Below are 22738 nucleotides of genomic sequence, written 5' to 3'. Positions count from 1 at the left end.
CAAGGCATCTCCAGACACTCCTGGTGCTATTTATTTTACAACTGCAAATCAGTTGGGTGTCGCCACTCCTCAACCTGGAGACCTCGGCCTCTGCTGATTCTCCAAAACAGGAAGAAGGTCTGGGGCCAGCTCCCTGAGGCCTGGCTTTGCAGGGATGAGGTGGGGCTGTTCTGCTTTCGGGCGGAAATGTTTACTAGCTGGGTGCCAGGCTGCTCATAAATCACAGAGACCCCTGGGCCTGGGACACACATTTCAGTGCCCCTTGGAGCATGGCAGGATGGGCAGTGGGGCTCAGGAAGCCCCCCAAACCATGAAAGGCCAGGAAGGTGCTCTGTGGCCCAGGTCTAATGTTTCCCCCTGGCAGACACAGGGGCCCCACCCATCCTGAGAGCCTGGGCCTGGGCCCCACACCCGAGTGCCAGGAAAGGCTGCACCCTGGGTCTGCGGGCAGGCTCTGGGTGCTGGGCTGGCGGGGCCTGCGTGTGGTGTGTGCACTGCATGTTGTATGGTCTGCACCCGCTGCAGCACCGGCCTGTCTCAGCCTGTGCCCCTCACCCCGCCTCCCCTGGCCTGCCATGGGTTTCCTCTGGGTGACGTATTTTTCCTGCTCTGGCTGCCTGGGGCTGTGGTCACTGGCTGGTGTCTCAGGGCCAGGAGAGGTCTGAAGAGACCGGGGACCCTGGAAGCCCAACCCCTGCCTTGCCTCTCCCCCAGTCCACCTCCTTGCCAGCCTTGCAGCTCAAAGATCAACCTCAGGAGTCCAGGGACCAGGAGAGGGAAGAATCTGAGGAACACAGAACCGTGAGTGTCACCCACACCCCATCCCCCACCCTTCTGTCCCCCCTCCCAGGCCCTGGGCCCCACCCCAGCACCCCCACATAACCTGAATTCTTCCAGTGTCTCCCAGTCCCCTCCAGGCCCCTCCCTGCCATGACTTTTCCTACCACTCCCTTCCCCCACCACCAACACCATCTATTGGCAGATGCCCTGGGGTTTCCAAAACTGGGTTCTGAATGCTGAATACAAGTTTACCAAGCCAAGAGGAGTGATCCCAGTGGGAGTCCCCCAGTGGGAGTCCCACAGTGGGAGATGGTAGGGGCCAAGGCAAAGGAGACCACTGTTCTCTGCCTGCCTGACGCCCCTCACCACCCATCCACCTCCGCTGTCCCCTGAACATCCGCCAGTCCCCCCGCTGTAGGATGGAGATGGCCAGCAGAGCCCACTTGGGCTATTACTTGGAGCTACTGAAGAAGGAGGAGCTGAAGGAGTTCCAGCTTCGGCTGCACAATGAGGCACCCTTCTGGGGCTCTTCTGGTGCGACGGCAATTTCACCAGAGAAGATGAGTGGCAAGGAGGTGGCCTCATGCCTGGTGGCTCAGTATGGGGAGCAGCAGGCCTGGGACCTGGCCCACCACACCTGGAGGCAGATGGGCCTGAGCTTGCCCTGTGCCCAGGCCCAGGAAGAGGAGACCTTGTTGTTAGGTGAGAGGACAAAGGGCCCCTCTGCCTGCTATAGTCCCCTGGCCCTGGCTATGCCCCCCCCCCGGACCCCACCACCACCAATGAACCCTCTCTGCCAGGTGAAGCTCTAGGCAGTGACTTGGGACCACCCTGTCTAAGGGGGGATCCAGGCCCCAGACTAGGCTGGAGCTGGGGCACCCTTGCTGGGTCTCAGAGCCCCACACCCTCTTCTATTCATGTGCATTCCCAGGCCCCCTTGTGGTCCTCACAGTGCCTGGGAGGGGGATGCTGGGAAAGGTGGGCGTGGGCTTCGGGCCCTGCTCCCAGGGGAGAGCGCTTGCCTGGCATTGTAGTTTCAGGCACAGACTTGAGAATCAGGCAGAGGCAGCTTCCAGCCCTGCCTCTACCACCCTGAGCAAATCACTTTACCGCCCTCTGCCTCTATTTCTCCATCTACAAAATGGGAGAATAAGAGCCCACATCCTTGAACTGTGTGAGGGTTAAAAGAGCTAACCCATGTTAAACATTCAGCACAGAGTCTGATATGTAGTAAGTGCTCAGTAACTGAGAGCTCTTGTTGCTATTGTTGCTGCTGTTGTCATTAGTACCATTAGCATCCCTGGGATGCAGAGGCCCTTAGTCCCACATGGGAAAAGAGCAGTGACTTACACAGGGAGTAGAGTTAGAACCAGGACAGATATGCAGATTTCCTGGATCCCAGACCAGTACCTTTTGCCCAGCAGTGTCTATCAGAGCATCGTTCTTTGGAGGAGCCCGTGGAGGAGACTGCGGAGGGCAGCAGTGGGTTCACTGGTTTCTCCTGACCTCTTCTGGTTGAGACAGAAGACCTGCTTAGTACGAAGAACCCTGGCCTCAGTCTCCTGCCCCTGCCACTCTGACATATCCCCAACTTTTCTGTCTCCTTCCTGCAGATGACTTTCCCCCACTCCTCTCCTCCCCAAGTGCACCCAACCTGGAGTCCCCCAGCCAGCCCACCTCCACTGCTGTGCTGAGGTTCTGTGGCCCTGAGTCCCTGGGGCACCCCCAGGTCTCAGAAAGGAGAAGGATTTCAAGATGGCCTCCTGAAAGATCTAGACACCCATTCGGAGGTAAGGCTTGCTGAGCTGGGCTGAGAGCCTGGGGTAGGGCTGTGAGTCAGCCAGCGGGTCTCCACCTGGGTGAGTGTGAACCTGCATGGGGACCTGGAATGGGGGACAGCAGAGGAAGTGTGGAGGAGCCAGGATGGGGTGATGAGAGCAGCAGGCCTCAAAATATCTTTCAGGGACCTCCCAGTGCTGAGATTATATCCCTCCCCATTTGACAGATAGGGAAACTGAGACCCATGTGGGTCAGGTAGTGGGTCTCACCCAACTGGGTACCATGTGTGTCACGGTCCTCGCCTCAGCAGAGTTCAGCTCGCAATCTTGGTGGGCTCTGAAGATCGTTGGGGTCAGGGTGGTCCAGATGTTCCAGAGGACTCTGTTCTCCAGATGGGCCCCAAGAGGGGGCCAGGCTCATTTCTCAGCCCAACCCAGTTCCCTCACCAGACTTCTCTTATTTTGGTCTCTGCCACCCTGAATCACCCAGGCTGCAAACCTCAGCTACACCCTTGTCTCTTCCTCTTTTCATGACAGCATCAAAGTGGTCACCTCTTCCCAAAGCAGAAGGGCCAGAGAGAGCAGCTCATTTGTCCAAGCTCCCACAGCATTTAGTGGCAGAACAAGGGCTAGAACCTAGAAAATCCATTCCTGGTGGAGCAATTTCCTCATCACCCTGCTGCTGCTTTGCGACAGTCCAACCTTTTTTCTTTCCCTTCCTTCTGTGCCCATTCTCACCCCTTCCACCCCCATGCCCTGGCAATCATGGTCACAGTCTCAGACTCCACTACCCTCACTTTTCATCCTGACTTCACCAGCTTGCTGTGTGACATGGAACAAGTCGCTCCACCCCTCTGTGTCTCATTTTCCTCCGCTGAGCCTTCATACTACTCAGTTTTCGCTCCTCATGCCACCTCTCACTCCATAGTACAGAAATTTGTACCTCTTTGAGTGCTACACAAAAAATCCACTTGCACAGAAGTCCAAGTGCTTGATGTAAATTCTACTGAAGATATTGTAGGAGATGAGGGTTAAGCTGCTCACATCTCTCCCCACAGAGGGGCCCTCCTATGCCCCCACCAGCATTCTTCTCTCTTGCCCTTCCCCCATGCAGTGCCCAGTCTTACTGGCTCTTCCCTACTCTATGACACAGAGCAATTCTGCTCTGCCTCCAACTTGCATAGCTCAAATTTCAGTGCCTAGCAAAGCAGCACCTGGCAGTAAAGACAAACTGCCCTCCCTAGAATGCCACTTAGTAACTATTTATTGTTCCTTGAAATGGGGAGCTCAACTCTTGAAGTAGCTTACAAAGATCCTTCTACTTCAAGCTGAGTGTGGTGGCTCATGCCTGTAGTCTCAGCTACTTCAGAGGCTGAGGTAGGAGGATTGCTTGAGCCCAGGAATTTGACCCTGCAGTGAGCTATGATGATGATGCCACTGTACTCTAGCTCAGGCAAGAGAAAGAGACCTTATCTCAAGGGGAAAAAAATCTCTTTCTACCTAATACACACTGTCCACACTGTACTCCCACCAAGAAGTTTCAGACCAGCTACTAAGAGAAGAAAATTATCTCTCTACATTTACATGGTTTTAAAAATAGTATTCCTAACACCCATCTCACAGGATTGTTGTGAGCATTCCAACCATATGCACCTAAAATAAAATGGATGTTCAGTAAATAGTCATTTCTTTCCTGTCGTTCCTCCTCCAGAACACCTTTCCTCACTCCTCTACCAAGCTCTTCCAAGCTCCCCAGACCACGAGTCTCCAAGCCAGGAGTCACCCAATGCCCCCACATCCACAGCGGTGCTTGGGGGCTGGCAATCCCTACCTCAGCCCAGCCTAGGGCCCAGAAAGCAGGAGGCTCCAGGGACTGAGTGGCCCCTGGCTGAAACATCTGGAAATTGCCCCACAGGTAAGACCCTGTTGAGCTCCTGGAGTGGGGTGGGTGAGGCAGAGGCATGGACAAAGGGTCCCCTGGGGGTGCAGTTGGCAGGCTGGACACAGAGGATCTCGAAAACATCTGAAATGTCTCTCCAGAAATCCTACTATTGGAGTCTCTCCATTGGACCAAAGCACTGTTTCCAGGAGGCCTCTGAACATTAAAATGTAGGCGCATTTTCCAGCACAGGAAGCACATCACCTGGTTTAGTGGACAGGGCACTGGCCTGGAGCCAGGTGAGCTGGATTTCATTTCCACTGAGCTGCTCACCCCCTGGGCAGCCTAGAGCACATCACATGCCATAAGTGTTTGCTGGACATTCTCTGTGTCAGGTCCTAGGCCTGTTGCTACTCTTGCACATTGTACTTGAATTTTACAACCAGCCCATGAGACAGATATTGTTATTATCCAACCCTGGAAATGAGAAAACTGAGGCTCAAAATGGTAAAGTCTCGTAGTTAATAGTGACGGAGATGCCTTCCCTCTCTCAGATGCCACAATCCACACTTTTAACTCATATATCCTTCTCCCTCTGCCACAGGTACACAGGTCCCTGATGCCATGGTCTTAACCACTGAACTACACTGCCTTTCAATACTAGGACTTGTCCCCTTTGAAATCTGAGAGTTGTTATGTTTAAAGGATTTCTTCTGCATCCAGCTAGGAGTAAACGTGTAGAATTCATGGTCCTAAAATATGGCTCCAGGCTCAAAGTATGTCAATCAACTTATTTAGTCACACCATTTCCCATTCAAAGAAAGAAAAGAAGGAAGAAGGGAAAGAAAAAAGGAAAGATTAGAGGCATCTTACAGAAACATACAAATGTAATAACCTTACTATAATAGAACGCAATAACCTTAAAAGTGAAAAAAGCAAGTAAGAAAGCCATGAGGAGTAATCAGTTGCTATAATTGAAGTTTCCATTGGTTATGAGCATCCCAGAAACCAGGACAAAAGGGGAAATATAATGGGTTACATAATACCTATTGTTCAATAGAAAAGACCAATTCAAGAGAAATACATTTTTCCCTGATTCTAAATTCTAAGTGAATTTTTCAAGTAAAGAACTTGAACAAAATTACATCCCCAATAACAGTTTCATAGCAAGTACAGAAAGCACATCACATGCTTTTTGATATATCAAGAACAAATGTAGGAAAGTGTGTTTGTGTAAAAGAAAACATAGTAAATGTTTTAGGCTTAGTGAGCCATGGTTTCTGTGTCACAACTACTCAATTCTGCCCTCATAACCCAAAAGCAGCTATAGTTATATAGTTATATAGTATATAAACCAATGGGCATGATGTCTGTGTTCCAATGAAACTGTACTTACAGATGCTAAATTTTGAATTTTACATAATTTTCACATCATGAAATATTATACTTCTTTTGATTTTTTTTCAACCATCTAAAAATAAAACAACAATTCTTAGCTTGCAAGTAGTACTAAAACAGGTGGCTGGCTGGGGTTGGCAAACTCCAGCCAAATCCAGCCAGCTACCTGTCTTTGTGGATTTGGCTGGAGTTTGTCAATACCTGATCAAGAGGATGATATTAAAATGAAACTCATTAGTGGTATCAGGGGTAAGGGTAGAATTTTTAAAGTATGACTTGAAATAAGAGGATTTAGATATGTGGTGTGGTAACAGAGCCATGAAAACCAGGAGAATGTGGCATTAAGAGGAGCCAAGCCCTCCACTGGCACCTCAGGCAGACACAGTCTGAGCAGGGCAGACTATGGCCATGACCCCACATGGCTATCCTGAGGCTGTAGAATATTTTCACATTGCCAGAAATGTTCCCACAGGAGACAATAAAAGTAGAGCTATAGATTATGAACTCAGAGGTGGGGTGGCCCTCTGAACATCCCAGTCTCAGCAGCACTAAAGGCATGAACTGACCCCACACTCTCCACTCTCCCCAGATTTTCCTCAGCACATCTGCAAAGGTAGGATAGGTAACCTTGAACTATGGATGCCCAGTAAGTTTCCCAAGGTGAATGGGGCTTCAGCATCCCAGATGAGTCACTTGCATCGTCTCTAAAATTCCACTAAGGAGAAAAGTGAGAGGCACTCGAGATACTGGGAAGCGAAAGAAAGGAAGGGGCTGTAGCAATTGTTCTATTTGGAATCTATGATGGGAGCCTGAGGTCCCTCCCTAGGGGGCAGTCCCATCTGTGAGCTCAGCTCCTCACAGTTCACAAGGCATCTTCCCTCGTGTCTCAGGTTGGGCTCCCTCAGAAACAGACCCTGAGGCAGGATTTGCTTGCAGACAGTTCACTGGGGAGGAGAAGTGAGGCAGGGAAGGGGGGAGCCCAAGAAAGGTGCACTATGAAGCAGGTTACTCCTGGGGGAACCTGAGGTTCATGCCGCCATGTCTGGGTGACAGTGAGAACATACCTTGGGCTGTCTGCCTTGTGGACAAGGGACCCTCATCCGTTGTCCACTAAGGACTCCTCTTGGAGTCTTGACTCCCCAATGTTTCTGGCCCACCCCACTTGTCGCCCTCAGACACACAACCACAGGTGTTGCAGAAGGACGTTGTGGGCACATACTGCAATGATGGGTGCTCAGGGGATGCTGTCAGGACCCAACAGCATCTGCAACACCATCATTACCTCCTTCACCCCTGCATGACCTCCTACAGGGAGATCTTACAATCTCACTTTACAGATGAGAAAACTGAGGCTCAGTGGAGCTAATGGTCCAAGTCATGGGCTTAATGGAGACAGACACTTGTGCATGTTTTGTTCCCTCTTTATCCCCAGCCACTAGAACAGCACCTGCCATATAATAAGCCCTTGATAAATATTTGATGAAGGAAAGTCAAAGAGGGAGGATGACTTGATTCAGTCAACACTTGAACTGGGATCTTCTACCCCAAAGCTCATATCCCTTCTGCTCCATGGCAAGAACACACCAATGTCTACAGCCAGTGCAGTGTGTGGCTTGGAGTAGGTACCTAAATAAGTTGTTGAATTAATGAATAAAAGAATGAACAAGTCTATTCTATACCTTTATGTTCTATCCTTCTCTCTCTTAGGAATGAGAGAAAGGTACCAGAGCCAGAGGGAAGAGAACTCCTGTTCCACACTATCCTGGAAATGTGAGGATTTGCACCAAAAATTCACACAGCTGATACTTCTACAAACACCTCACCCCAGAGGCCATGAGTCCCTGGTCAGGGGAAGCTGGCATCATGACATGGTGGAGAATCAAGGACGTTTGATTGAGATCGGAGACTTATTTGGCCCAGGCCTGGGAACCCAAGAAGAACCTTGGGTAGTCATACTGCATGGTGCTGCTGGAATTGGGAAGTCAACCCTGGCCAGGCAGGTGAGGAGGGCCTGGGAGGAAGGCCAGCTGTACAGAGACTGCTTCCAGCACATCTTCTACTTCAGTTGCAGGGAGCTGGACCAAGCCAAAGTGTTGAGTCTTGCTGAGCTCATCACAACAGCCTGGGCGGCCTCTCCAGCTCCCTTTGGAGAGATCCTGTCTCGGCCAGAGCGGCTGCTCATCATCCTCGATGGTGTGGATGAGCCAAGATGGGTCTTGAAGAAACAGAGTGGCAAGTGCTGTCTGCACTGGAGCCAGCAGCAGCCGGTGCACATGCTGCTGGGCAGTTTGCTGGGGAAAACCATACTTCCCGAGGCTTCCTTGCTGATCACAACTCGGACCACGGCTCTGCAGAAGCTCATTCCTTCTCTGGAGCAGCCACGGTGGGTGGAGGTCCTGGGGTTCTCTGATTCCGGCAGGAAGGAGTATTTCTACAACTATTTCACAGATGAAAGCCAAGCAATTAGAGCCTTTGGCTTGGTTGAGTCAAACCGAGCAGTCTCGACCCTGTGTCTCCTGCCCTTTGTGTCCTGGCTGGTCTGCTCTTCCCTGAAGCAGCAGATGGAGCAGGGGGAAGAACTCACACTGACCCCCCGGACGGCCACGGGCCTCTGTCTGCGCCACCTCTCCCAGGCTCTCCCAGCTCAGCCCCTGGGGCCCCAGCTGAGGGGCCTCTGCTCCCTGGCTGCTGAGGGTGTCTGGCAAGGAAAGAGCCTTTTCAGCCCAGATGAACTCAGGAAGCACAAGTTAGATGACTCCATTATCTCCACTTTCTTGAAGATGGGTGTTCTTCAAAAGCACAACACCTCTCCGAGCTACAGCTTCACCCACCTGTGCTTCCAGGAGTTCTTTGCAGCTATGTCCTGTGCCTTGGGGGATACGGAGGAGAGAGGTGAACACCCTAACCGCATCGGAGTTGTGGAAAAGTTGCAAGAAGCATACAAAAGCCAGGACGTGTTTGGGGCACCAACCACGCGTTTCCTATTCGGCCTTCTAAGTGAGCAGGCGGGGAGAGAGATGGAGAACATTTTCAGCCGCCGGCCGCGCCCGGAGAGGAGGCGGGAGCTGCTGCAGTGGGCCGAGGCGGAGGCCCAGGGCCTGCAGGCCCCGCTGCAGCCACGCTCTCTGCAGGTGCTGCACTGTTTGTACGAGACTCAGGACGAGGACTTCCTGACACAGGCGATGGCCCATTTCCAAGGAACGAGCGTGTGTGTCCAAACGGACGTGGAGCTCCTGGTAGTCACTTTCTGCGTTAAATTCTGCCACCACGTGAAGAGGCTTCAAGTGAATGAGGGTGGACGGCACAGACCCATGTGGAGGCCCCCCGGGGTAGTCTTGTGAGTACCCACCCCCTCCTCTCTCCAGCCCCTCTATCCGTCCCATGGGCCCCAATGTCCTGAGCAGCGAAGGCACTGTCACTGGGCCTGGTCACCAGTGACTCCCAACTGCACAGTATGACCACTGTTCTCTGTCCATGGTGGGACGGGTCCTGCTTGCTTCCAGGGAGGCCTGGTGTGGCCCCACCTTGAGCTGCGGCCCTTCTCCTACCCCTAGGATGGCCACCCGCCTTCTCTCTTGGACGCACTCGCCCTTCACACTGACCTTAGCGGCCCCCACACTCCCAGGGACCCCACAGCCCACCTGCCCCTGCTCCTCTCTCCACCTGCTTCCTCTCTGAGAAACTGCTCACTCGGCTGCTCCAGGAACCCCCTCAATGACGTGGACATTGGCCCTGAGATCGTCCCCCACCACCTCAGAACGCATGTCTGAAAAGAAGTCCCCTATTTGTCCCTGCAAAACTGACTTCTTTGTGTCAGTGGTGCCACGATTGCCCCAGGCAGTCAACCTGAAACCCACCCTCTGAGCACCCGACAGCATCTTTCACTAATCCTGCGCCAGCCCAGCAACGCTGAGAACTTCCCCGCCCGGGTTCCCCTGCCTCTGTTGCGGTATTGACCATAGTATCGGGATGTGTCTATCTCTCCCTTTAGATAGCTCATTCCATAAATAGTTATTGAGCGCTAATGTTATGCCAGGCCCTACACCTCACAGATTAAAATGCACAATCCCTGCCCTAAGGAGCTCAAAACCTGGGGGAGAAGACAGACATTCACCCAATAATGACAGTAGAGTGTGATGCCTCATTACAGGTATGAATACATTATTATACCTATTAAAGGTATTGTCAGGTACTATGGTGGCCGATGGAAGGGAGTGACCACTTTCCTAAGGGACCAGGAAAGAAAAAAATTTTCAGAGGAAGAAATGTTTGATTTGGGTCTTTCATTTTCAGATTTTTAAACTTTTTTGTTACAATAAAACTTGTGTTCATTGTAGAAAAAGAAAGACAAATAAGTAAGCAAAAAGATGAAAATTAAAATCAATCAGAATTCCATCAGAGATGACTATTATTAAGAACTGATGGTCAACTCTAAGAAGATGATCCTTTTTTCCTATGCTAAATTGAACCACACCATACATTTTCTTTCACATCAGCTTTATTTTCTTGATTTATCAAGGTTATCTTCCTGCGTTAAGTAGTCTGATGCAACATCCTTTTGAATGGCCACATGGTACTCGACAGGGACAGTGCCATGTTTATTTGGCCATACCAGTATTCTTGCCCATTTTAGGTTGTTTCTAGCTGTTCATGGTTATAAATGTGAAGTAGGGCAGGGCACGGTGGTTCACACTTATAATTCCAACACTCTGGGAGGCCAAGGCAGGAGAATCACTTGAGGTCAGGAGTTCAAGACCAGCCTGAGCAACAGCGAGACCCCATCTCTACAAAAAAATAGAAAAATTAGCTGGGCATGGTGGTGTACACCTACAGTCCCAGCTACTTGGGAGGCTGAGGCAGAAGGATCCCTTGAGCACAGAGGTTTGTGGTTGCAGTGAGCTATGATGACAGCACTACACTCTAGCAAGGGTGACAGACCTGTGTCTTAAACATAAATAAAATAAAATGAAATAAATAAATAAAATGAAATAGTGCAGTAGGCCATGAAGGACCCGGGTACAGGTGCTGCAAGTGGCAGTGGCCTGATGTGGGGCCGTCAGAAGAGTCCTGAGCAGGCACAGAGGCAGAGGCCGGATGTGGGACACGAGGAACCAGGAACACCAGGCCAGACCAAGGGAGCCTGGGACAGACAGTGGCAAGTGGAGCCTGTGGGATCCCACGGGACAGTCGGAGGCTGCAGCTGCAAGTGGGAAGGGGGTTTCAAGGCACGGAGTCAGCCAGGCAGGGCAGAGAGAACAGCAAGGGGCTCCTGCACACAAACGGTCCAGGAAGAAATAAGCAAGACTGGCCAAAGGCGGTGGGACGGGAGACGAGGACAAGGAGAGACATGAAGGGACTGAGGAGGGCAGGGTGGAGGCTCCTGGTACTAGCTTGGAATGAAGCACTGTGCATTTTGAATAATTAGTTTTTAATGTTTTCTTTCAGTCACTTTTACTAAAGATGGCAAATGCTGACTGAAAAAAAATTTTAAATGTATTCTTCAAGTTTCACAAAACTAAATAAATGTAAAAGAAAATCAAATAATTGAACTTTTGAATGATGGCTTTTTAGATACATTTGTGGCATTTATACTGCTGAAACTTAAAACTTTTGGGAATCTCTGGAATATCTTTTAATCCTCAGGAAACCCTCCGCAGTGGTGCTGTGGTTGTTCTGTTTTTGCCTCAGAGGAGACTGAGTGAGGCGCAGCGCAGTGGAGCTGACCTGCAGGGGGCTCCCCACCTCTGCTCCTCACCGCCCCCCACCCCTCTGTGGATTTACAGGGAAGAAGAATTAAGGTTGGGGGCATATGGGATGTATGAGGTCAAAAAGTCAGTGGAGCGATCTGGCCAGAAAACACAAATATCTGCCTACAGGCATTCCACCCCGAAAGCGCCTGATCTCGTCTGATCTCCGAAGCTAAGCAGGGTTGGGCCCGGTTAGTACTTGGATGGGAGAAAACAGAAATATTAGTCTGAGACTTGGAATAGAGCTTAAGAAGGTGAAGCCCTGGGAAGTAGAGGAGGTCACTAAAGCAGTGTGTGAAAATGGAGAAATTAAATGGGTGGAAACTCTGCAAGGCACAGTCTATTCTAACACTCTCAGATCAAGTCCATCATGCTCTTCCCACCAGGCTGCAACTATTCTCTCCTAGGACGTTCCCTCAGCCACCTCTCTCCTGCAGACCCTCTCCATGGTCTTGCTATCTGTGGAGAGGGACAGGGTCCCATGCAAGCCAACCTAGACAGCAGTATGTACGATCACATACAACCTTCCATCATAAAGTCACCCCCAGACCACCTCTCCCAGCCTCTGTGCCCACCTCCCACCTCCTCCTCTCCTTTCTGGGCACTGGGAGTACAGAATGCCTGTGCCAAAGGAAGACAGGTGTGTCTGCGTCAAAGACAGGAGGGCTGTCCAAATCACCAAGCTCCTGCTCTGGGCCAGGCCCCATCCTGTGCATTGAAGATAAAAGGATGACAAGTGTCTGCCCCTGCCTTCAAGAAACTGCCAGACTAAGGCAGAAACAGACACACAAAATGAACGCTTCAGTGTGCTATGGTAAGGGCTGCAGAATGAGGAGCCACACAGAGCAGGAGCTCCTACCCAGGGAGGCAGGGACAGAGGGCCTGGCGGCAAGGCTGGCTAGTCCCAGGGATGGCACTGCCACTGTGGCCTGGTGCTCAGGGCGACAGAACCCCCACTGTGTAGTGCAGGGCTGTGCACATCAGACCTCACACAGATCACATCTCTCCTGTCCCTCTCTCCCTCCCTAAGCTTCACACGGGCCCCAGTCACAGATGCCAGTTGGCTGGTTCTCTTCTCTGCTCTTGAGGACTCCGGAAGCCTGAAGGAGCTGGACCTAAGTGGAAATTCCCTGAGCCGCTCTGCAGTGCACAGTCTTTGTGAGACCCTGAGTCGTCCTCGCTGCCACCTTGAGACCCTGCGGTGAGTCTGGCCTCGGTTCTGCTCTGAAGCAAGGATGGGCAGAAGATGCAAGGCAGAAGCTGAGTCTAGAATGAGAGATTGGTCTGTGTATTGATCAAATATTCATTGTGCCCCTCTCTGCCTATGCACTGTGCCAGGTGCCAGGTCTACTACAGTAAACAAACAGGGACGGGATTATTTTTCTCACAGAGTTTGCAAGACACTGGCATTAATCCAGGAACCATACTAACAAATGTGTAATAATGTTATAATAACAAGGAACTATACTAACAAATTTATAACATAAATTTTCTCCACTGGAGCTCAGATAAGGGCTCCAGTGGAGAGAACATCCTTGAGGAAGTGAAGCTTGAAAGAGACCTGAAGAATACAAAGGATTTAACTGAAAGCAGCAGGAGGGAGAGAGCTTTAGGCAGAGGCAATGGCAGGTACAAATGTACCAAGGCCCTGGGACAGGAGGGAGGATGAGGCAGCCCAGGAATTGAAGCCAGCCTGTGCGTCTGGAGGGCAGAGAGCAAAGGGTGAGATGAGGGTACAGAGATCAGCAGGAACCAGACCAGGCAAGGCCAGTGGGCCCTGTTGGGATTAGGGGTCTTTTCCTGATGCAGTGGGATTTTAAGCAGAAAGTTGGCAAGATCAGAACATTTTCTACACAGAACCCGGCTGCTATGCAAAAAATGTATGGGAAGGGTGCAAAGGTAGAGGTTGGGAAACCAGTTAGTGGGAAAATTGCAGTAGTTCCTATAACGATGGTAATAGCTTAGACTATGGAAAATGACAGTAGTTTCAGTAAGAGACAATAATAAATTAGACTGTGGTATTGGCAATCGAGATGGAAAGAAGTGACTGGATTCAAAAGATGTATAAAAGTAAAATAACTGGGCTCAGTGAGGGATTGGATTTAGGGAGAAAGGGAGAAGGAGATATCAAGAACGATCTTAGGTTTCTGGCCAGAGCAGGTCCTGGGCTAGTGGCACATTCACTGAGATGGGGAATACTGAAAGAGGTGTGGTTGTGGGCTGGGGTGTCATGAGTGTGATCTTGTGCTTCTTGGTTTCAAGGTCCTTTGAGGTATCCAAGTAGATATACCAAGCAGGTATCAAATAAAGCTCTATGCAAAGATAAGAGTGCCCAAAAAAATAGATCTCAACAAAGTTGAAAGAATTAAAATTATAGAAAGGGATCTAATTTTATTTCTCTGATCATGACGAAATGAAATTAGAAATCAACAACTGAAGTAAATTTGGGGAATTCACAAAGACATTCAAATTAAACAATGAACTCCAAAATAACCAATGGGTCAAAGAAGAAAACACAAAGGAAATTAGAAAATACTTTGAGATGAATAAAAACAAAAACACAATATACCAAAATGTACTGGATGAAGCTTAAGCAGTGCTGAAAGTGAAATTTATAGCTGTAAAAGCCTATGTTAAAAAAGAGGATAAGATACCACTACACACCTATTAGAATGGCCAAAATCCAAAACGCTGACACCACCAAATGCTGGTGAGGATGTGGAACAATAGGAACTCTCGTTCATTGCTGCTGGGAATACAAAATGTTATAGCCTCCTTGGAAGATGGGTTGGCAGTTTTTTTATCAACCTAAGCATACTTTTACCATATGATCCAGCAATCACACTCACTGGTATTTATCCAAATGAGTTGAAAACCTATGTCCACACAAAAAGCTGCACATGGGTGTTTACAGCAGCTTTATTTATAATTGCCAAACCTTGGAAGCAACCAAGATGTCCTTCAGTAGGTGAATGGATAAATAAACTGTGCTATACCCAGACAACGGACTAGTGAGTACTAAAAAGAAGCTATCAAGCCATAACAGATACAGACTATAAATGCATACTACTAAATGAAAGAAACCAACTTGAAAAGGCTACATATTGTATGATTCCAAGTATATGACATTTTGGAAAAGGGAAAACTATGAAGACAACAAAAAGATCAGTGGTTGCCAGGGGCAAACAGGGAGGGAAGGGTGAACAGGCAGAGCATTGAGGATATTCAGAGCAGTGAAACTATCCTGTGTGTTACTACCATGGTGGATATATGTCATTGCTCAGTTGTCAAAAATCCATGGAATATACAACAATAAGAGTGAACCCTAGTGTAAACTATGGACATTGGGTGATAATCATGTGTCTATGTAGGTTCATCAATGGTAACAAATATACCACTGTGATGCAGGATGGCAATAGTGCGGAAGATGGTATGTGGGTGGGGACAGGGGGTATATGAAAACCCTCTGTACTTTTTGCTATGAACCTAAAACTGGTCTAAGAAAGAAAGTCTGTTTTAAAAAGAAAGAAAAAAAGAACAGAAGGAAGAACGAAATAGAAAAAAAAGAAAGGAAAAGACAAGAAAAGAGAAAAAAGACCTCAAATCAATAACCTAACCTTCCACTTTAAGGAATTTATTTTAAAAGCAAACAAAGCCAAAAGCAAATAGAAGTAAATAATATAGACTACAGTGGAGATAAATTAAATATAAAGTAGAAAAACAATATATAAAATCAATAAAACCAAAAGTTGGTTCTTTGAAAATATCAATAAAATGTACAAACTTTTAACTAGACTAACTAAGATAAAGAGAGATAAGATTACTAAAATCAGGAATGACGTAGAGGGCATCACAACTGATCTTCCAGAAATAAAAAGGACCAAAAGAGAACATTAGGAAATATCATAAGCCAACAAATTAGAAAACCTAGGCAAAATGGGCCAATTTCTCAAAGGATACAAACTACTGACACTGACTCAAGAAGAAATACAAAATCCAAATAGATCTATGACAAGTGAAGACATTAAATTAGTAAACAAAAATATTTTTATAAAAAAAAGCCTAGCCTACAATTTATTAGCAAATTCTACCAAACTTTTTTTTTAATTTTTTTTTTTAATTTTTTGAGACAGAGTCTCATTCTGAGACAAACATCTCCCACAGCCGCTGCTCTGACCCAGGTGCCCATCCTCCCGCTGAACCACCTGCTTCCTGCCGGCCCCACCCAGCATCCTCCACTGGCCTTTAGGGATCTTTCCAAAGCAGGGCAAAGGTCGCATCACTACTGTGCTCGAGACGGGCCCATCACTGCCACCTGAATAAAGTCAAACATCTTATAATTACGTTCAAGACCTACCACTATGGTGAGGTTTTCCAGCTTCACACTTAAGCCCCATTTCAACTCCAAACCCACCCGTTGTAGCCTCTACACCAACATGGCTAAACCCCTGCAGTAACTTTGCTTCTGCCCTGCCAGCCAGGCCTGCCCATGCCCCACCCTCCCCTTGGGAGCTGCTCACTCCAGGCCACACCTCCTCTTCCTCCCTTTGTCAAAACCAACCACACACTCCTCTGCCTCCAGCTGCACCTGGCTTCCCCTCTCTTCTGATGCCATTTGATTCATTCCTTCACTAGCAGGGGTGGGGAACCTGCAGCCTTGAGGCCATGTATGGCCTTCTAGGTCCTTAAGTGCGGCCTTTTGACGGAATCCAAATTTTACAGAACAAATGCTTTTATTAAAAGGGTGCAGTGCAGGCTCCCCAACCCTGCCTGGGCACTGGGGTTCAGCTAGTGATGAAAACAGGCAAAACTGCTTCCTCATGGAGCTTCTGTTCTGGGGATAGGGGAAAGTGAGAAGCCAAATAAGTGAGTAAATATATTGTGTTTGATAGGGACTGTAGAGAAAAGGAAGCAGAAGGAAGGAGGAAGGAGTCTGGGGAGGGCAGGCAATTTTAAAATAGGGAGGGTGGTGAGGCAAGATGTCCCCAAGGCGACTTTCTCTGAGCAAAGACCTGAAGCAGGGAGGAGAATGAACCATGAGATCACAGGCGAGAAGATTGTTCCAGGCAGAAGAAACAGCCAGTGCAAAGGCCCTGGGGTGAGACAGGAGGCCAATGGGGACAGAGTTAAAAGAGATTAGCGATGAGGACAGAAGGGACAAGGATCCACGTCACCAGGGCCCTGTAGACCAGGACAAGGACCTTGAATTTTCCTCTGAATGATGTCAGAAAACACTGGAAAGTTTTGATTAAAAAAAGATCCCAAACTGACTTACTGTCATTTGTTTCTATGTGTATCTCCTCATAGCCTGTGCACTTCTGGAGTCCTGGGGGAGGTTCTCGTTGACCTCCACCTGGCCCACAGGCCTGGCCTACAGTAGGTGGTCAACGGCGCTTGTGAGTACTTATTTAATCAAGGGGTTAGGAAACTCAAGGCCATGGGTGTGTGTCTCCCACAGGTTGGCCAGCTGTGGCCTCACGGCCGAGGGCTGCAAGTACCTTGCCTTTGGGCTGAGCACCAGCCAGACCCTGACGGAGCTGGACCTGAGCTTCAACGCACTCTCGGATGCGGGAGCCGAGCACCTCTGCCAGGGGCTGAGACTGCTGAGCTGCAGGCTGCGGCGACTGCAGTAATTGCACCTGGGTTGACACTGCCTTGTGGGGAGGGCAAGGGAGGTGGGGAGCCCAGCCTGTCTCTGTGGGGCAGACCAAGAGGAGGGGCACAGAGGAGGTGAGACCCTCTCTGGGGGGCGGGGAGGAGCCTGCAGAATGTCACCCAGACTGTAGGGGTCAGGAGGAAGCTGAGCCACACCTGGGCTGAGGGAAGTGGCCTCCAGGCTCCAAATGCGGCAGGAGCACCCAAGTCCCAGCATATACGAACTTTCCAAGCCCCTGTTTGAGTCACGTTTGCTATTGTCCCATTAGCCAAAGCAAGGCCTATGACGGCCATGCCAAGATTCCAGGGGAGAGAAATAGACTCGAGCTCTGGATGGGAGGACAGAGCCCAGGGGCATGGACACAAGGTGGGGGCGGGGGGAGAATCCCTGGCCATGTTCACAGTCTACCACAGAGGGCAATGACAGCAGCACCAGCTTCACAGGCTTGTGAGGATTCACGGGTGAAGTGCTTAGCACAGCGCTTGCTGTCCCTCTCCTGTTCTCGCCAGCTGCAGTCTGCCTAGAAACAGTCCTCCTGCTTGGCACGGCACTCAGTCTGAGAGCAAAAATCATTGGTGTCCACTTCCCTGAGTCTTCTGCCTCGTCCAAGAGGCCAGAGCCATCACCCATATAGAAACAAGTGGATTGTTCACCTCTCCCAGGGGCCGCAGGACCCTCTCCCGGGGGTCCCTGCCCTGATGCACAAGGTTACACACACAGCCCTCTGCTCGCCCCCTCACAGGGCTGCCATCAGGGTCTCCTTTTGTTTCTGCCTGAGAGATCCTTGTTCACAGCCCTGGTCCTACCCCCCACTTCCCTCCCTTTTCCCAAGGCCAAACCTCTCCCCTTCCCGGGGCCATTGCCTATTTCCCCTCAGTAACCCTGAACCAAGAGTGGAGGGGATGGGGGGAGAGGAAGGGGAGCCAGCAGGGACCCCCTACGAATATCAGGGGTCAATGATCCCTGGAAGGCTAGGAACTTGGGAGTTCCTGCAAGATTTCATCCTTGCCACTACGGATGGCAAGGTTGAGTCTCAGAGATTAAATTACTCTTCCAAGGTCAGGTAGCCAGGAAGTAGCAGCACCAGGACTTGAAGCCAGTCTGATGCTTGGTTTTCCACGTTCTCAGGCCCCGCTCTTAGCCAGGACCCTGTGAGGACTCCGTGACATGTCACCAGCTTGGACTGTGGATAGGGTCCTAGACTTACCACTGGGGACTGACAAGTCCTAGCTGTGCTGAGCCCCAAGGACCAGAGGACCCTCAGACAGTCTGTCCCCAGAAACAGCCCATATACATGCAACATACAGCAGACACACAACCCTTTCCTTGCATAAATGGTCACACACCACAAACATTGTCCTGTACCTTCATCTATCCTGGAGACGGCCCACATCAGTACATGCAAAGTTGCTTCATGATTTTAGTGGCAGCACGGAATTTCACTATGTGGGTTTACCACGTTTTTAATCAGTCCCCTGTTATAGGCATCTGGGTTTTTTCCAGTCTTTATCTCTGTAAACAGCTGCAGTTAACATCCTCCTCACAAAGAATCTTCTGTAGCGTAAATTCTAAAAAATGGAATTGCTGGGTGAAGGACATGTGCATTGCTAATTTTGCCCTCTAGAGAGGTTGCACTAATCAAGGTGTACCTTGTTTGCCAAGATTAAATGGGCCACAATAAGCCTCCTCCCCAAGCACCCCAATGTCAGTGCTTGCCGGGTGCATCTCTGTAACCCCCACGCTGCAGAGGAGGGAGGAACTGTATATCTGGAAAGACACTGTAGACCAGCCTGCCTTTCCACCCCTGCTCGTCCTCCTATGTGAGCCGTCCCATCCTCTCCCTGTGTTCTTGCTCCACGAACAGTGAGGACTAGGGATGCCCTAGATATCAGGGAGCTCAGGCCGTCCCCCAGGCCCAGCAGCAGCAGGCTGACAGACCCCACCTCAACTCTGCTGGGGCTGCAGCTCAGCTACAGGAGAGGCAGAGGTATCCACCCAGATAGCCAAGGTGGGCTGGGGAGCTGCAGCACTGCTCGGCACAGCGTGCAGGGTGCCAGACGCAGCCCTGTCCTGGGACAGTGCACACCCCAGACCCCAACATGTAATGGGGAGCCCAGCCTAGGTCCTCAGTTCCTACTGAAGCCATCATACTCCCCCTCAACTTCTATTCCTCTGTTAGCTCACTCATTTTTCTCCTGGACTGCAGATGCCTTTAATACTGAAACCCACCAGAGCATCCTATGGCAGCCGACTCTGGGTGTTTGGCAGGGCTGATGTGATTAACAGTTAGACCAGGTATACAAGTGGAACACTGGGTAAATCATTCCTCAAGGCTGATATGGGGGGAGGGCAGAATTCGTGGGAGTCATACAGGAGTGAGAAAGGGAGGTTGCCTGAATTGTGAGGGACTCCTTGGCTGTAAGAGGAAAGTTTTATCTTCCCTTAATGTCACCGCGGGGCCCCCAAAGGGCCATAGCTACAGGAATGGGAGGCCAGACCGCAGTTACCCACAGAGTGAGCCCTCAGGACGATGACTGTGGGCCCACATGTGTCTCTCCCACAGGCTGGTCAGCTGTGGCCTCACGTCCAGCTGCTGCCAGGACCTGGCCTCTGTGCTCAGCACCAGCCCCAGCCTGACGGAGCTCGACCTGCAGCAGAACGACCTGGGAGACCTCGGCGTGAGGCTGCTCTGCGAGGGGCTGCGGCACCCAGCCTGCCAGCTCACGCTCCTGGGGTAAGGCCCTGTGGGGCCCTTCTGAGCAGAGGGCGGGGAAGGGAGGGTGGCAGGGTGGCGGGGCATTGGATCAAGGAAGGAAGAGGGACAGATAAATGCATAGGCAGCCTGGGTTTCTTATCAGCTCTGCCACCTACTTACACATGCAACTCGGGCAAGACACGGTCGTCTCTGAGACTCGGTTTTTATATCTCTGTAATTGGAGTATCACACCCACTTCATGGATTATAATCAAATAAAATGTATTTAGGAACAAAGACAGTGCTGGCAAGAGAGACAGGCATGATCAAATGATAACTGCTAGTGAGGCTGTGTGTTCTAAGGGACTCCCAGCTTCACTCCACTCCAGGGCAGCACTGCATTCATTCGTTCACTCATTCATTCATTCACTACATGCCTCCCATGTGCAGGCACTGGGCCCTGGGCATAGCACAGTGAGCAAACAGGCCTGGGCTCTGCCCTCCTGAAGCTTAAACTCTAGTGGGAACGAGATAGAAGCTGATCACCTGTGAATGCACAAATACGTGTATACTGATACCAGCTCTGTTGAGTGCTATAAAAGGGACTTACAGGGTATTATGAGAATGTCACACGGGGAGAGGATGGAATGAGATTCAAGGGCCAGGAAGGGCTTCTCTGAGGAAGTGATGTCAGGCTGAGGCCTGAAGGAAATAGGAGTTGCCCAGGCCAACCTGGGGAGAGTGGTCCAGGCAGAGGGGTAGCGTGGGGAGAGGCCCCCGAACAGAAAGGGGCTGGCACTGGAGAGCCGGAAGAGCCTGTGCGGCTGGAGCGGAGCGAACCCCTCATTCCCATCCTGCAGGCCCTGGAGGTTAAGGTCCTTCCCCGAGTAGTCACCCCCACACCACCTCTGGGCCACTTCCTCTTTCTTCTGTCTCCCTGAAAACAAGCCCGTGGCCATTTCTGCCTGAGCTCTTCCCTGCAGCTCCTGCGGGGCTGGGCCACATGCTCAGGGAGCTGACGGAGCCCTCGGGTCCTGCTCTGAGCTCTGGAGCGGGTGTGGGAGTCCTGCACCCTTGGGCTGCCCCAGCCAGGCCTCCTGCAGCTACTCCCAAACCTAAAGGAGGAGTCAGGCAGCATAACAGGAATAAATTGTCTACATTTGAGATCTCCCATAGCTGCAACTGGCCACTACAACCAGGGGACTCCATCCCTGGGGGCCAGCACCTTTGTACCCCAGCTCTCCCCACTGAGAATATTGGCTGTCACCATCTGCCCCGTGCTGGAGCCTCCTCAGAGCTTGGTCACAATGGTTGTCAAACCTCACCTGGCTCCGCAGGGAGCTTGTTCTGTGAGGTCCTGGGAAGGTTCCCCTCCTTCCCTGCTGGAGCCCAGGACTTGGTTGAGAGGGACAACTTTCTCCTGCTTGGGCTCATCCCCTCCCCAAAGGGAGAACAGCTCTGATCGTGGTACGGTGACAAATGCACGGCCCTTTACAGGTGCGGGGTCTGTTCACCTCCTGCCTTGTCTGTGCCTCCCAACAGGCAGAGCAGGCGTGATTCACCCCATGTTATAGACTCAGGACATAGAGGCCCTGAGAAAGCAATAACTATCCCAAATCTGGAGAAACCCCAGAATACAAGGGCTGTCAGAATGGAACCAGGGCTCTCTCTTTCCAGCAAAACTTGCAACCTCTGGGAAGGAAACCCCAGAACCCCAAACCTAGGTGGTCACTGTGAGGCCATGGGGAGTGCTGCTGGTGGCTGGCTGCAGGGATGGCCCCTGCCAGTGACAGCCCCTCACCCAAGGCCACACCTCCTCTTTCCTGAGGTGGCCTGCGTCTAAGGACTGAAAGATGTTCGGGTACAAAGGCCCAGCCCCTAGTCCCAACTCCAGTCTGCTCTAAAGGGCCATCCCAGCTTCAGAACTGCCCATAGGGTGGGCTGAGGCCTCTCCTGAGACCTCCTTGTACCCACATCCCCCTCTGCCCAGCCCACCTCCCTCCTTCCCCTCGCCCTGGCATGGACCCCAGAGCACTCCTTGATAAACTTCCTCATGGTACTCTCCATTTTAGAACCCGATCCCCAGAGAGCCCAGCGTGCATCAGATTCCTTCCGGAGGTGCAGTTCTGGGGTTCTGGGTAAGCCCCAGGGTGTGGGGAGCACGGGGGACACCAGGAGAACCAGGCCCCGTTGTGCTTGCAGGCTGGACCAGGCCCCGCATGGCGAGGAGCTGAGGGAGCACCTGAGGGCCCTGCAGGAAGAGAAGCCTCAGCTGCTCATCTCTGACATAGGGTAAGGGGGCCCCGAACTCCCTCTGGCTGGCCCAGGCCCAAGGCTGAGCCAGAAGACAGGGAAAGATTCTTCGGGTAAGAGAGACAGACAGAGAAAGAAAGAGCCAGGAAGAAACCAGGAAACCATAGAGCCAGAGTGAGGTTCATTTACTGCAAATAAAATTGAATGATCTTGCTGCTTAAACCCTTCCATTAGACAAACAAGGGGATGGGAAGTGGTAAGTGAGTGGTTGAGTGAGTGAGTCTTCTGGGGCCAGCACAGTGTGATACCGAATAGTCACTAGTACAGGCTCCTTCAGTGCAGAACAGAGAAGTCTGGGAACAGTGGAAGTGACACCCACATGGGGGAAACAGAGACAGAGGGGACACCTTGGGAAAGAGACCACCCTCACTATCCTCCCCTCCATGCACACAGATACACACACACACACACACACACACACACACACACCCCTGGCTTGAGGGGCGAGTCCATCTCCCACCCAAGGAATCTGCTGCAGCCGCCATGTTGTCTC

The 22738-nt window shown here is 50.8% G+C and overlaps 1 protein-coding gene across 4 annotated transcripts in view; it reads left to right on the top strand.

The window, feature by feature from the left end:
• Positions 1 to 267: 267 nt before the first annotated feature.
• NLRP1 (NLR family pyrin domain containing 1) overlaps positions 268 to 22738 on the top strand; it is a 42617-nt gene continuing 20146 nt past the window's right edge. The window contains exons 1-9 of one of the 4 annotated variants that reach the window (XM_045569620.1): positions 268 to 801; positions 1199 to 1482; positions 2394 to 2570; positions 4270 to 4473; positions 7543 to 9172; positions 12613 to 12783; positions 17041 to 17211; positions 19802 to 19972; positions 22135 to 22224. In XM_045569620.1, the coding sequence (XP_045425576.1) occupies positions 506 to 801; positions 1199 to 1482; positions 2394 to 2570; positions 4270 to 4473; positions 7543 to 9172; positions 12613 to 12783; positions 17041 to 17211; positions 19802 to 19972; positions 22135 to 22224 (3194 nt within the window). In that variant the 5' untranslated portion in view covers positions 268 to 505. Of the gene's footprint in view, positions 802 to 1184; positions 1483 to 2393; positions 2571 to 4269; positions 4474 to 7315; positions 7454 to 7542; positions 9173 to 12612; positions 12784 to 17040; positions 17212 to 19801; positions 19973 to 22134; positions 22225 to 22738 lie in introns of those variants that run through there. The other 3 variants (XM_045569622.1, XM_045569621.1, XM_045569623.1) reach the window with 3 other exon arrangements.

Source organism: Lemur catta, chromosome 15 (assembly GCF_020740605.2).
Source record: "Lemur catta isolate mLemCat1 chromosome 15, mLemCat1.pri, whole genome shotgun sequence".
Lineage (NCBI taxonomy): Eukaryota > Metazoa > Chordata > Mammalia > Primates > Lemuridae > Lemur > Lemur catta.
This window is presented reverse-complemented; position numbering and strand designations above follow the sequence as displayed.